Source organism: Carcharodon carcharias, chromosome 33 (assembly GCF_017639515.1).
Source record: "Carcharodon carcharias isolate sCarCar2 chromosome 33, sCarCar2.pri, whole genome shotgun sequence".
NCBI classification, from domain to species: Eukaryota; Metazoa; Chordata; class Chondrichthyes; order Lamniformes; family Lamnidae; genus Carcharodon; species Carcharodon carcharias.
Genome location: NC_054499.1, coordinates 20803429 through 20819312, shown reverse-complemented (window position 1 = coordinate 20819312; position 15884 = coordinate 20803429). Strand labels below are relative to the sequence as shown.

General features: G+C 42.4%; 1 protein-coding gene across 2 annotated transcripts in view; it reads left to right on the top strand.

The window, feature by feature from the left end:
- The window catches only part of LOC121272297 (misshapen-like kinase 1), a 276034-nt gene that overhangs the window by 209348 nt on the left and 50802 nt on the right, over positions 1-15884 (top strand). For both annotated transcript variants that reach the window (XM_041178877.1, XM_041178876.1), the window contains 3 exons: positions 1668-1753; positions 5076-5188; positions 11406-11503. In XM_041178877.1, coding sequence (XP_041034811.1) covers positions 1668-1753; positions 5076-5188; positions 11406-11503 — 297 coding nt within the window. The remainder of the gene's footprint in view (positions 1-1667; positions 1754-5075; positions 5189-11405; positions 11504-15884) is intronic.

Below are 15884 nucleotides of genomic sequence, written 5' to 3'. Positions count from 1 at the left end.
TCTCAACACAATCCCAATATAACTCAATCCCCAATTTCAAATGGGCATCTTTTGTGGCATCATTGAAATCTCTATTATCCACATGGGCAACCCTTTTGCTCTTCAAGATTGCCAATCCAAGCCAAATAATGATAGATTGTTGTTAGGTGTGAGAGTTGAAGATAACTGAACCAAAACAGGTGAATGGAGTCAAGGTACAGGTCGGCCTTAGTGTAATTATTAGTGGGTTAGACCAGATCGGGTGAATGGCCTTCTCCTGTTCCTTGAACTTTCTTGTGGATTTGCACCTATTTACTTTCCCAGTAGTCTTGGCTGGATTGAAACTCAAGTCCCAGAGGTGCCAGCCAGTGTTGTACTCAATTGCATTGCCTGAACCTCACTAGTGACTGATACATGTTTGAAGGATGTCATTAAGAGGTATTTTTGCCTCATTGGTGAAACATTAGTGTGGCTTAATTGTTAGTGCATTCTCCTCTGAGTCAGAAGTTTGGGGATTGAAGTATTACTCCAGGACTTGAATTAAAAACATAGATTGGCACTTTAGTGCAGTACTGTAGGAGTGTTGCAGTGTCAGAGGGGCCACGCTTCTGATGAGATTTTAAAAAAAGATCCCAATTGCCTGTTGCAGCACTTTGTTAAAATCCCCCTTTACAAGAAGAACTTGGATTCCAATCACAACAGAGTGTACCTGAACCATAGGAAAACTTCTTAGTGCTTCTTGGCAGCATCATTAGACAAAATCTAACATTCAATCACGAGATACGAAGATAGATTTTTGTTAGGCAGTGACAAGTAACGAAAAGCTTGGTCAAACAAGTAAATTTTGAGAATCTTAAAGGAAGAGAGGGAGAGGTTTAGGCAGGGAATTCCAGAGCTTACAGCCTCGATGGCTGAAGGTAGGGCTGCCAGTTTTGAAGTAAAGGAAATTGGGATGCAGAAGAAGCCAGACTTGGAGGAACACAGATTTCAGAGGGTTGTAGTACTGGAGGAGGCTACAAGGGTGGGGAAGTACTTTGTGTCCAGGGCCAACATTCTGACCTCGTACAATACCACCAAAAAGAAAATGATTAACTGATTATCTCATTGCCTTTTGTACCACTTGCTGCATCAAAATAGCTGCCAATTTTGCCTACATAAGTAACTGCATTTTGGAGTCATTCATTGCACATAAACTACTTTGAGTTCTTGCGAGATGCAAGTTGCTGTATAAATGAAACTTTTTAACACTGTCCGCCATGGTTTTAATTGCAACTACTATGAGCAGTAATAGTAAGCAATTGGAATCATTTTACAAATCAGCTGTGGAGCATTTCAGTAACAGATGGAGTGTTACACAGGTTACCACACAATCCGTTATGCCTGGTGCTTGTAATTAATTGGCTGCTGTTCACAAAGCTGAAATAATTCACAGCCGTGCCATTTGACCTTTAAATGAGTAAATGGCTGACAGACTATATCAGAAGTTCAAGCCCAGTATTTATTTTTTTTTAATACAGCAGTGCTGTTAAAAGCTCTATGCAACTGCCAGGTCACAGTGGTCTTCCTAAAGGGGAATAGATGCATCTGAGCATATAAAGAAGGCATGCAGCCTAAATCCATGTTTAATTCAGAGTGGATTTGTTGTTGGAATTGTGCATGAACAGATTGTGTTTCTTTTTTGGCTGAAGGTTCCTCAGAGAACGACCTCCATAGCTACAGCACTGAACAGCAGTAGTGCTCTGATAAATCGAGCAGGGCAGGCACCACGTGCGAGGTAATATAAACCATTCAACGCTCTTGTACCCTTGTTCTCTCCCATTCTATCCCTCCAGATTTTGCAGGCAGCCAACACAGTGATAAATCAAACTGCAAGCGAACCAAAACAGAAGATGCTGGAAAAATACACAGCAAGCTCATTAGACTAATTTGTGTGCTGAAGTTCACTGATTTATGGCTTTACTGGGAAAGTGAATGGATTATAAAATTCCATACTTAAAATGAGGGTTAAAAATCCAAGAGAACCATTCGATAAAATCTGAATTGCAATTAGCAATTGGCTTACAGAGACTGGATATTATTGTAAATGGCCAGTACTCCTTAATGTGATTCCCAAATCACTATAAGTGCCATATCATTGAATTTGCCTCAGTCACACTAAATCCATCCCCTGAGAATATTTCTCTTGTCTTGACCATTGCTGCCTCTACTTTTGCAGTCTTCTCTTAGAGAATTGTGCCTATGTCTTATGATTTGAGTTTATCCTATTGCTGTTAGAAAAAGATAGCCCCGTCTCCCACAGATGTTAAGACCCCAGTAGCAGACGCGATCTGTTTGTCAAAGAGCAATTGCAGTGAATCTGTCAACACTTCAGTTTGGCTATTTATTTCTCAAACCAGCATCTTTGCTTACTGGGTACGTGCCATAGATACGGAAGCAACTTCCCTCTCTGCTCCATAGTTTCTTCAACAGGAAGTGAAGCAGGTTCCAGAGTGGCAACTAGTTGAGGGTGCTGTCATCTAGCAGCCAGCTGTCCTGTGCCCTGTGTCATCCCCCTCATCTTGGGTTCTTCTCTGATTTTCACTACATGTGTGAATTGACCAGCTAGCTGTTGTGCTGCGATTGAATGGCCAGGGACATGAAGTTTGAGGTAGCAGATTGTTAAGCCTTTCTTTTGCTCGTACAAGATGGTGATGTGACCCATGCTGTATAGGCTAAGAGACCTTGCCACAGACCCATTCAGTGGTCCATGAGGGGGAGAGGGGGGTAGTTTTCCAGTGCATTTATTGGCCTTACTGATCCTGAGATTTTTGCCCCTCCCGTGAGCTTCACATGGCTATGTGGGTGGGAGGTGCGTGATGGGGGAAGACGAGAGGGAGGTAAGGAGTAGGGGGAAGGTGCCATAGTGGTAATGTCGCTGGACCAATAATTCAGAGGCCCAGTTAATGCTATGAGGACATAGGTTCAAATCCCAACATAGCAGCTAGTGGTATTTAAATTCGGTTAATTAATAATTCTGAAATTGAAAGCTAGCCTCAGTAATGGTGACCAAAAACTACCATTGATTGTTGTAAAACACATCTGTTCACGAATGTCCTTTAGGGAAGGAAACCTGTGACTCCAAACCCACTGCAATGTGGTTGACTCTTAATGCCCTCTGACATGGTCTAGTCACTACGTTCAAGGGTGGAAATCAAATGCTGGCCTTGCCAGTGAGACCCACACCCAATGAAGGAATACATTTTAAAAAGTGCTTAGTCATGATTCATCTGTCTACCTGGGATAGGCTTGATAGACCAGCTGGTATTTCCTGATTGTCAGTTCCACATGTTCATATACAATCAGGTATATCAGCAATAAAGCAGAGGTGCAGATATCTCAAAGAAGTTTCTCCATTCAGCTATGTTCTGATGGTGGTGAGATGGGAGCACTTCTTGTTTATCTGTGAAATGACCAGCAAATGTTTCTAGTATGAGGTCTGCAGCACCCCACCTCCTGCCATTCAGGGTGGTCCACATAGCTACAGAAAAAAAAACAAAAATGCTGGAAATACTCAGCAGGCCAGGCAGCATCTGTGGAGAGGGAAACAGAGTTAACATTTCATGTCGATCATCTTCTGTAAGAATTGGAAAAATTTAGCGATGTAACAAGTTTAAAGCAAGTACAGAGGCGTGGGAGAGGGGAGGGAAGATCAAAATGGGCCTATGATGGATGATGGAAGGAGGGCAGGAGTGATTAAATGACAAAAGGAATGACGAGGCAAGGCAAAAAAGGGTGGTAATGGGCCAAAAATAAAAAAAAAAGAAAAGACAGAAATAACTGCTGTTAACTTATTAGAATGCCAAAATGCCTACTGATCTCGAAGATCTTGATCACTCCAAAGATCAGTAATGAGGCTTACATGGGAAGATGAGAGTATTCTGCCACATACTTATTCACTGTAGCCAGGGGTTTTCCAGCTTGCTGACTATGTAGCATGTTGGCCAGCAGAAGTAGTAACTGCAGTTTGAGAAGGGAAAGCATCCTATTTAAATAGCTGCAATTATCTTAACTTAATCTATGTATGCCCCTTGACTGTTCTGAATGAATACAGTGAAAAGCTTCTAGGTCTGGGGAAATAAGCAGTTTGCCAGAGGCAGAATGTTCTTCAAACAATATTGGTGTTCTTGTAGCATCCCAGCTCTTGAGTAAGGTAACTGAGAATAGTCCATCTCTTCAGAACCTTCAGTACCTCTCAATTATTCACCTCGAGTAGGTCTGCAAGAGACTGAACTAATGGGACAGCCTCTTGAATGGGAAGGTGTTGCTAGCTGCAGTTGCCCCTATCACCCGACTGCTGTTTACACATTGGCATTGAAGCAGGTTGTGGGTAGATTAGGTTTGTGGTACTGGGAGATAAATGAAAGAGGAAAGCATGACATACCTTGCATATTTGCAAATATCCTTTAATTGGTACATCTGCTTTCTAACACTGACAAATGTTTAACCTACTTATCCAAGTCCTAATCCAGAGACTGGAACACAACCGAGGCTTACACACTTCCAGTGAAGTGCTGTCAGAGATGCTATCTTTGAGTGAACATTAAACTTCTTGAGGTGGATGTAGCAAGATTCTCTGGCCACTGTTTCAAAGAAGAGCAGTGTCCTGATCAATACTAATACCACAACTAACCTCACCTTTTTTAAGATAACCTGGTCATTTATCTTATTGCTGTTTGTGGGGCCTTGCCGTGGGTAAATTATTGCTGCGCTTCCCTGCATCACTGCACCTCAAAAGTACTTGATTAACTGTAAAGCGTATTGGGATACCCTGAGGTTGTGAAAGGCACAATGTAAATGCATGACTGCCTGTCTGTCTGTCTTTCATATTTGCTGGCTGATGAATTGAACTACCTGCCAGGAAGATGCCTGTAAAATTGGATGTAATGACATGGTTACAAACAGCCACTCCTCTATTCTTTATTGTGCATTTTCCTGCTGGGTGGCTGGTGCCACATTTAACCTTTCACCAGAAGTGGAACCTTGATTCAATTATGCAGTCTGTTGAATGTCATTTGTCAAAATGGCCTCTTGACTTGGGTGACTTGACTTGGTTACAGCAATCCAGATCTGCGTAGGATTGATCCAGGATGGGAAAGAGCAGAGAGTCTTCCACTGATTGGCCCCCATCGAGTCCTTGGGACTGGTTCTATGGAGCGGAACAGAATTACAAGTAAGTAGGCTGATTGGAAGTGCTGCTTAAGACCCTTAATATATTTAGGAACAAACTTTTAAACTGATTAGCGTATAGCTTATCTCATCACAAACACATTTGCAAAGCTGCAGATTATTATATTACATTTGTGCAGTTAAGTACTTGAACTGAGTGCATCTCTATTGGAGATTGTTAATGAGTCACATCAGGCTCAGCTCCGTTTTTGAGGCCTCTATCAGGTGACCTTAAAGTCTTCTTTTGTAAAAAGAAAAAAGCCCCAAATTATTCAGTCTTTCCCAATAGCTATGATTATGTTATAACATTTTGAAACTGAGAGACTGGCAGAGTCTGTCAGTAACCAGACCATCTTGTAATGTTGCTCTTCCTCCTTTCCAGCCTGGTTGTCCTTTTGCCCACTGTTTCTTTACCCTCCATGTACCAAAATGAATACATTTGTGTAAATTCTGTATGCATGGCATTCCTGGCTAACGTATCACCAATTGTGTTGCAATGGCTCAGTGGGTAGCACATTTGCCGCCTCTGGTCAGAAAGTTGTCAGTTCAAGCACCACTCTGGGACTCAAGCCCATAATCCAAACTACAGTCCAGTGCAGTAATGAAGGAGTGCTGCATTGTCAAACAGTGCTGTCTTTTGGATGAGACTTTGATGGGATTCTGAAACTCAGCAGGTCTGACAGCATCTGTGGAGAGAAACAGAGTTAACGTTTTGAGCCCATATGACTCTTCTTCAGAACTAAAGAGAAATAAAAATATGGTAATTTCTACTGTTTAAGAGTGGGGGCGGCTGGGGACAGGTGAAGCCGGGTAGAAGGCCAGGGAAAGGTGGAGGCAAAGGAGAGATTGCAAAAGATGTCATAAACAAAAGGGCAAAGGGATGTTGATGGTGGTGATACTGGCTAAAGGAGGTGCTAAATGATGACATTAAGAGTAGGAAGCAGAATGAGCAAGTGACAGACGGCCCTAGTGGGGGGTGAGAGGAGGGGACGGTGTGGGGGATAAAAAGATTGAAATAGGCTAAAAGTTGGGGATAAAACAATGAATGGAAATAAATTTTACAAAATAATAATAATTGAAATAGGTGGGAAAAATGTATATATAAAAAATTTAAAAATAAATATTTGAAAAAAGTTGATCAAAAAGGGGTGAGGATGGAGGAGACAGTTCATGATCTGAAGTTGTTAAACTCAAGTCCGGAAAGATGTAAAGTACCTAATCGGAAGATGAGGTGCTGTTCCTCCAGTTTGTGTTGAGCTTCACTGGAACATTGCAGTAGGCCAAGGACAGACATGTGGGCATGATGGAACCCTTACAGGAAGCAGGGTGTGAGGAGTTGTAGTCGAGGTAGCTGTGGGAGTCAGTGGGCTTGTAATGAATATTGGTGCACAAATTATCACCAGAAATTGAGACAGAGAGATTAAGGAAGGGAAGGGAAGTGTCAGTGATGTGAAAGTGATGGAGGGGTGGAAATTAGAAGCAAAATTAATAAATTTTTCCAGGTCTAGGCGAGAGTATGAAGTGGCAACAAAACAGTCAACAATGTACCGGAGAAAGAGTTGTGGGAGGGGACCTGAGTAGGACAGGAACAAGGAATGTTCCACATACCCCATAAAGAGACAGGCATAACTGGGGCCCCATGCAGGTACCCATAGCCACACCTTTTATTTGGAGGAAGTGAGATGAGTTTAAGGAGAAATTGTTCAGTGAGAAGACAAGTTCAGCCAGGCAGAGGAGAGTGGTGGTGGATGGGGTTGTTTCCCACCCGCAGTGGTTGACAGGGTCCTCAACCGTGTCCGACTCATCTCCTGCGCCTCTGCACTCACACCTTCCTCTCCCTCCATGATAGGGTTCCCCTTGCCCTCACTTTTCACCCCACCAGCCTCCGAATTCAAAGGATCATCCTCAGCCATTTCTGTCAACTCCAGCATGATGCCACCATCAAATACATCTTCCCTTCACCCCACCGCCGGCATACGATAGAGACCGTTCCCTCCGGGACACCCTGGCCCGCTCTTCCATCACCCCCAACACCTCAATCCCCTCCCACGGCACCTTCCCATGCAATCGCAAAAGGTACAAAACCACTGCCTTTTTATTACCCCCCTCCTCACCGTCCAAGGGCCCAAACATTCCTTTCAAGTGAAGCAGCGCTTCACTTGCACTTCACTCAATTTGGTCTACTGTATTCGCTGCTCCCAATGCGGTTTCCTCTACATTGGAGAGACTCAATGCAGACTGGGTGACCGCTTTGCGGAACACCTACAGTCTGTCCGCAAGCATGACCCAGACCTTCCTGTCACTTGCCATTTCAACACAGCACCCTGCTCTCATGCCCACATGTCCGTCCTTGACCTGTTGCAATGTTCCAGTGAGGCTCAATGCAAACTGGAGTAATAGCACCTGATCTTCCGATTAGGCACTTTACAGCCTCCCGAATTTGATATTGAGTTCAAAAACTTCAGCTCATGAACTCTCTCCTCCATCCTCACTCCTTTTTGATCCCCTTTTTTCAAATATTTATTTTTAAATTTATATATATATATTTTTTTTTTTCCCACTCTTTTCTATTTTTTTTTTAATTTATTTGCCTCCACCTATCACTGGCCTTCCATCCAGCTTTACCTGTCCCACCCCCCCTTAAACAGTATATATTTCACCACATTTTTACTTCTCTTTAGTTCTGAAAAAGAGTCATACGGACTCGAAAGGTTAACTCTCTCTTTCCCTCCAGAGATGCTGTCAGATCTGCTGAGTTTTTCCAGCAATTTTTGTTTTTGTTTCAGATTTCCAGCATCCGCAGTATTTTGCTTTTATCTTTGATAGGATTTTTCCTGATTGTACAAGTGAGCAGAACCCTCCCTCCATGGTGCTGTTGCGGAAATGGCAGGTGATTTCTCCTGCTCAACATTCTTCCTTCATTCAACAACTCCATTCAGATGATCCTGTTGCTGTATGTAGGACTTTCCCTTGCGCAAATTCATTGCTGCATTTGCCTAAAAATTAACAAAAAATATTCTCTTAATTCAGTCCAGCTAGCCTAAGGCACAAGTCTCCTATTTGATCAGTTATTTTTCTACTCCATTTTCTTTCCTGCACTTCAGTTTCCTTTTGAAAGTGTCTAAGCAATTTGCCTCAATGATTTACAGTGACAGTGAGTTTCACATTCTAAGTACTACCACATAATGACATTTCTTTTTATTTCTCTGTTGGATTTATTAGCGTCTATAGTGCACCTGTGACAGTTTTGAATTTTCCCATGAAAGGAAACATTCTCTCCACGTTTACTTTATCTAACCTTTCATAATTTTAAAGATCTCTATCAGGTCACCTCCAAATCTCTTATACAAAAAAAGGTCACAAAAAGTTCAGTCTTTCCCAATAGCTGTGACCATGTGATCAAATTATCATGGAACCTACTTAAAGATGTAATAGAAAGACATCAAGAAACCGAAAAAATATGAGAATTCAGCACGGATTTAGAAGGAAAGGTCATGCTTGGCTAACCTTTTTGAATTCTTTGAAGAAGTTGCAGAAAGAACAGACCAGGCTTATGGAAGATGGAAAATATTTGTGTTTTCAAAAAACTTTCGATAAGGCACCACGAGGCAGACTCGTGACTAAGTCAGAGCACACGGGGGTCAGGGTCAGGTGGCAGAATGGATATCAAGCTACAAAATAGAAAGCAGAGAGTAAGGGTTTTAAAGATAGTTACTCAGTTTGGGACATGGTGTTTCACAGGAATTACTGCTGGGAGCAATGTTTTTTACCATTTACATTAAGGATTTAAACTTGGGAGTTGGAAGTACAATTTCTAAATTTGTGAACGGCAGCAACTTATGGGCTGTGGTTAGTACAAAGGAAGAATGCAATAAACTACAAGGGGGCCTTAATAATCATGCAGAACAGGCATTTAATTGGCAAATTAATTTCACAGTCGAAAAGTATAAGGTGGATTACTTGGTAGGAAGAAAAATGAGGTCATACACCACTTGGTGATTAAGTTTCTAAAATAGGCAGAGAACCAAAGGGACCTGGGGTTCAGGTACACAATAGTGGTGCACGTTAGGAAGGCTGCAAGGAAACAAAGCACTTGGATCCATTTCTAGAGGAATAGCATTGAAAATGAAGGAAACGATAAACTTGCACACTGTAACCTCTCAAATCTGGAAGGCTTGGGAGCAAAGCATTTCTGGATGTCGGAATAATGCCAGAATGCCTAACCACATGTGTGTGAACCAGATATAAATACGTACCTCGGGCTGCCAACCCTCTCGGAATGGCTGGGAGTTCCCCAGAGTTGGCCTCAATCTCCCAGTGGCCAAACAAAGCATTCCAGGAGCACATCAGCTCCTGGAAACTGCAGCCAGGACCTGCCGCCAACCAATCATAGCCCATGTTCAGGTACCAGCTGACCCTCCAGAGAGCTAGGACCGGATGCCAGCCAATCACAGCCTGAGCTTGGGTACCACCTGACCTTCCCCACATCAGGAACTGGCTGTCAGCCAGCCACAGATCATGCTTGGGTAACAGCTGACCCCCTCTACGTCAGGAACCTACTCCCCCAATGTGGCATAGGCCATACGATGGGAATATCCAAAGAGCCGACAGATCACATGATTGGTGCTCCAGTCAGTTGAGGTGATGCCCACTGGTGCTGCAAACTTGGAGGAAAGGGAGCTGATTATGAGCCAAGGTTAGATTCAGCTGAGACTGGCCGGATGCTGGTATAGTGATTAGTTAGTGTTATTTATGTTATTAATTAGTGTCAGATTGAATTGATGGTAACCAGGCAGACTATGGTGCACTTTGGATTTCCATTCCCCGCGAGCAACTGGCAGGGGAATGAATTGTTCAGGCTCAGTAGCAGAATTTAGTAGAGACACTTGCATTGCCCTCTTCTCAGCGTGACACTGACTCAGAGTTCACAGCTGACAGAAACAACCGATGTGACTAAAGACCAGGTGACATGCAGAAAATACGGTTGTGTTGCGAAGATATACGGGAGTTTAATAAGCGCCCACGCAGTGTAGACTTCACGTGGTAAACAGCAGAAGTGGTGACCACCATACCAGCGATTCACTTTTATACTCGGCATCTAAGTCGACTATTTTTGGAGGAATTTTTCGAGGCTTCAAAGGCTAACGTATGCACCGATATCTACGGCAATTATAAGATAGTCACTAATAAATCCAATAAGGAATTCAGGAGAAACCCCTTTATCCAGAAAATGGTGAGAATGTAGAATGTGCTACCACAAGGAATAGTTGAGGAAAATATCATTTAATGGAAAGCTACATAAGCATGAGGGAGAAAGGAATAGACGTGTTCATAGGGAAGATCAAGATGGAAAAGGCTTATGCGGAGTGTAAATAGATAATGAACATACTAAATAGGAGCAGAAATAGGCCATTCGGCCCTCGAGCCTGCTCCACCATTCAATAAGATCGTGGCTGATCTGTTTGTGTTGTGAGTTCTACGTTCCCATCTACCCCGATAATCTTTGGTTCCCTTGCTTAACAAGAATCTATCTACAGAAAACGCTGCAAAAACCCTGTAGGTCTGGCAGCATCTGTGGAGAAAGAAACAGAGTTAATGTTTCAAGTCTGTATGACTTCAGCGCATCCACAGTATTTTGCTTTTATATAAGAATCTACCTACTCCTGCCTTAGAAATATTCAGTGACCCTGCTTCCACTGCCTTCTGAGGCAGAGAGCTCCAAAGTTGCACAACTCTCTGAGAAAAATCTTCTCCCCATCTCTGTCCTATAAGGGTGACTCCTAATTCTAAAACTGTGCCTGTGGACTCACCCAACTGATGCACTGATCAGATGGGTCTAGCAGCCTGTTTCTGTGCTGCAGACTCAATATAGCACTAATGTACTTCCAACTGTTGCTAAGTGGCTTTGACACATGCAAGCGATGTGAAAGGTACTATCAGTGATGATTTTCTTTGATCAATTGCAAAACCTTTTTTACGGAATGTGTGCTGTTATTTGGATCATGTGGACCCAGTGTATTCAACTGAAGGGATTGATCTGAGAGGAGATAAGTGAAGAATTAAACAAAAATATCAGGCTGCATAGTTCGAGCTTATTGTTGTAGAATGATAAACTTCAGTGACCTTATCTTGACTAGAATTAGCTGCTGCTCTTTGTTTGGTTTGCAGCTGTTAATCTGCTGCTTTTGTTTTCTCCACTCCCTCTCCCTCCCACACCACAGCTTCCTCTAAGCCTGAAGGATCGCCAGTTCTCTCGCAGGATACAAGCCGGGGAAAGCCAGAGGAGATACGCACTACCTCACGGCCCAGCAGACCTGCAGTAAGTGTGAACGCTAACTAATGTATGAGACTTAAACAGTGTATTTGTCACTGTGATAGCTTCAGTGGTTTGCAGGTAGGGGGAAAGTAACTTGAAAAGTAACTGCACAATCTTAAGGACCATGTGCCACAAGAGCCAATAACAATGTCCCCCAGAATAAAGCGACTGAGCTCAGTTCCAATTTGTCCAAGTTCTGACTTTTACCAATTTTTCCAATTCTGGACAGATGTTTGCCTAACATTAATTTTTGCAGAGGGTGAAATAACTCTTCCCTTTGAAGAAATCCTATATTGTTGTTCATTAGAGGAAGCCCTCAGAGTATGTCCTTAAGCTTCCTTACATTTTGGAGAATGCTTCCCCCTGACGGTTCTCACATTTGCAGGACAGTTCGCAAGTGTTTGAAAATAGGCTGAAGAGATCCATTTGACATTCTTCTTTGATGGAATTCTTAATCTTCCTCTACAGCATGCTTCATTTTCTTCCCCCTCATCCTCACCCTTTTGTGTTCGGCACACTTCTCTTCATTAACGGTGCTACGCAAATGCAAATTACTGCTGCAATTTATTGCTCCTTTTTAAAAAAAAAGTCTAAGATTTTGTAAAATAAAATCGCTAGTGGGGTCTCCTTTTAACGTTTTCCCTGACTTTTTAGTCCCAGTATTAAAGCTGTTCATTTTAGGGGAATATCATAAAATTGAATGGACCTTTATCAAGGCTGGAAGGAGGTTTGTGTGGGACATAAATATTGGCGAGGGTGAGTTGAGCCAAATAATCTGCTGCTGTGTCGAAAATACTTTGTAAGATTAAGCTTAGTTTTCCCCCATTTTTATGCTTTAGCTGGCTCATATTGCTGCATATAGATATATATGGCAGAAGGTTGTAGTTGGCAACTAGAATTGAGTACAATAGTTAAGCAGACACTCCTGGGCAGTCCTAACGGGGTGCTTCATCACTTGGGGTGTAATTCTTCAGATGAGGCGTTGCCTCTCCAGTGGCCAACGATGCTTTGACAGAGTCTGGTCTCCTGCTGGTACCAACATTCCTTTCTCAATCAATACCACCAAAAGGATACGTTAATCATGGAACTGGTTTGTGGGATCTTGCTGTGTACAAGTTAGCTGCTACATGGTAACAGTTGTTGCACTTAAGAGCAATTAATTATTTGTTCAACTTTCACAGCAAATAGGCCATCATCTAAACTTGGAGAAAATTCAGACAGTCTACTGCCTTTTTAACAATCAACAGCCCTTGAGCCTGTAATCTCACTCCACACTCTATTTGGTTTAATTCTACTACAGTGGTATTGGCCCCTGGCAGGGTGCATTTCAAACAGTTCAGTTGGCAAGTGCCCCTGTGAATGCTACCATAATGACAAATGTCACTGACTGAGTATAAGTAAGGGGAATAGCCTCTGTTCATTTCCTTGCGGGCATAGCTCCATAGTGCAAAACTGATCCAATTCAGCATGAATGGACACTGAGTCAGCAATCTGAATCAGACTACTGGCACAAGAAATTGGAGAGGAAAAGCAACCAAGGTGTTGTAAGGTGCACAGGCTTTTGGGGCAGAGAAGAGAGAATTACTCTGTAACCAACCCATGTTGCATTATTCACTAAGTACATGAAATAACAGCTCAGGAAAGTGCACCACCCCTCCCGCACTGCTACCACACTTTGAAGAGCATAACATTTATTAAAGTATCACAGATTCTAAATGAATGATTGGGAACTGCCCTGTGCCTCACTGAGAGAGCCGGCTAGGCTCCCTTGAAAGAAGCTTGCGAAGTACCCTTTTTGAAATACCTCATTGCCAGATAAGTAATGTCCATGATATCAAGCATAATGATACAGTACACCATCTGTGAAAAGATAAGATCTATTCTCCACAAGTGTAGTCAATTGTCAGCCTTCCACTGAGTTGAGTGACTTAAATTGAGCCTGGGGCTTACAGAGATCTCTCCTTTTTTGTACGAGTCTTGTGGATTGAGGAGTTAATGACTGCACCAATGAGTGAGTCTTCCCACTTTATCTATTTTTCAGATTGTGTGCAGAGCTGCTCGATTTGGTTGAGGAGGATGCTTCTTCTGCTTTCGCTTTTCTTAGCTGTTGGTGCATATGTGTATTATTTATAAATGTGGGACGGATTTATTCAGGACCTCCCTGGGTCAGTAAAGCTTCAAGGGGTTAAACATCTTCTCAAAAAACAACACTGAACTTGTATTCCTCTCGAGGATAGAAGATCAAGAGTGATCAAATCAAGGTGTTTAAGGTGATTAAAGGATTAGATGGAGAGAAACTGTTTCTCTGGAGGAAAAGTCCAGAATCACAAGCATAACCTTAAAGTTACAGCTAGGTGGTTGAGGACTGATATCAGGAAGCAATTCTTAGCACAAAAGAGAATGTAAATCTGGGAAGCTCTTGCATCTCCAAAAAGCAGTTGGTCATTTGAACGTTTCAAAAGTGAGATTTTGTTATTTCAGGGTGTTGAGGATTACAAAACCAAGGTGTATAGAAGGGTTTGAGGCACAGATCAGCCATGGTCTAATTGAATGATGGAACAGATTCAAGGGAATGAATGGCCTCCCCCATTCTTATAAATATTAACAAACAGAAATGACAGATATGAAAAGAACAGTTGGTTCATCTAGCCCATAATGCTGCCTTTAAACAACATGGGGAAAGTTCTGATGATTTACACATGTGTCCTATAGACTGCCGAGGTGTGCAGACTGCCTCCTAAGTATATATACAGAGAAAGGCTGGAACGGAGTCATCCTGCTAACACTGAGTCAATAATCTGATGCCTGAGCAAGGCTGATCCTGCAACATCCTAAGGTGTCAATGAATGACCAGCCAGCCCGGGTCAATGGTGACACCTGCAGTGTAGTCCTGCCACTACATGGTGAAAATTATCCTCCTCCTCCACATGACCCTGCAAGCCTGCGCTCTGAAGAGCTGGAGGGTCTTGGCTAGCCCAGCAGCAAAAATACAGTGGTGCCTTAAGCTGTTAAACTTAGAGATTAAAATCCAGAGATACTGATGACTTGGACTTTCAGTTAGGAACTGTATAATAATATATTTTATGCACTTTGCATAATAGTTTTGCAGCTTTCACTCTATATGCTTTGGCTCCCAGCTTTTGTTCACAAGGACATTGATGCTATCTATTACAGTGATTAACTCTGTGTCCTGTGTAATCGCCTGCCACTTATATGTCAAGAATAAAAAATAAAACTAGAAGGTACTGGATATTTACAGCAAGAAGCAGAATTTGAAAGTTTTTATTGGGCCTTGATAAAGGATCTGAAGTGTTAATTGTCCCAGATACTGGGTGACCACACCCATATTTCCAGCATCTGCTGAGTTTGGCACAATTCCAGAATGTGGAGGTTATTTTCTGCTTTCCAAGCCCAGTTGCCCCCTGATGCTTTGTTAAATTGGCATCCTTTATCTAAAAAATGAGTGTTAGCAGGTAGAGCAGGTGGGCATTACTTTCCTCTCCTCATTTGATGTCCAGGAACTGGAATCCTGGTGGATAATTCCCTTCCTCACTCAAGCATGTTGAGACTAATTATCGCGTCCCAAACTGACTGAGATGGGGATTTCACTTGGGGCCTTCCTGGTTTGTGTTGCTCAGCCACTCATCGTCTTAGCCAGAGGAGAGAAGCTTACACCATAGCAGATAATATAGAGCATCGTATTTTAGCAATTGAGTGTGCAAGATTTGTTACCAGGCAACGCCTGCTCTCTGTGCTTGCAGCAGTTCTTTTTACAAAAAAGAAATCTATTTGCCATGCTTTAACCAGGTTCTCGTAGGTAAATTGCTCTGATTCTGACTTTGTTGAAAGCTGGCATTTGGGTTTGCAGCTCCAGCACTGTGTCACCTGCCAACTCTCCCTTCCTCCAACTCTGTGGAGAAGCATCTTGCAATCCCAGTACTTGGCCAAACTCAGATGTGTTCAGTCTTGAGCATTTTCACTTATAAATTAAATCAATGCGTTCAGTATGCTTTCCCAATGAAGGAACACAGTGTGGAATTAAAGCCAGCAAATCTCTCTTCTCAGTTGGTGTAAAAAAAAAAGCTGGATTATTCTATGATTTAAGACATTCCATGTATCCTGTAACTATAAATTTGACTTGAATATTCTCTCCTAAAACTGTCCTGTCCTCCTCTTTATTTTACAAGTATGACTTGGAGAATGTTACAGTTGAAATATTGCATTTGAATTAACTTAAAAATGTGTGATTTCTATTTGCTTTTAAATAACTTCTTACCTTCTTCCTTTTTGCCTCCAAACTTTGCAAACCCCAGAGCTATAAGAGAGCAATAGGTGAGGTTAGTGTCATTCTATATTACACTGTCAGCTTGTTTTGTCCTTGGAG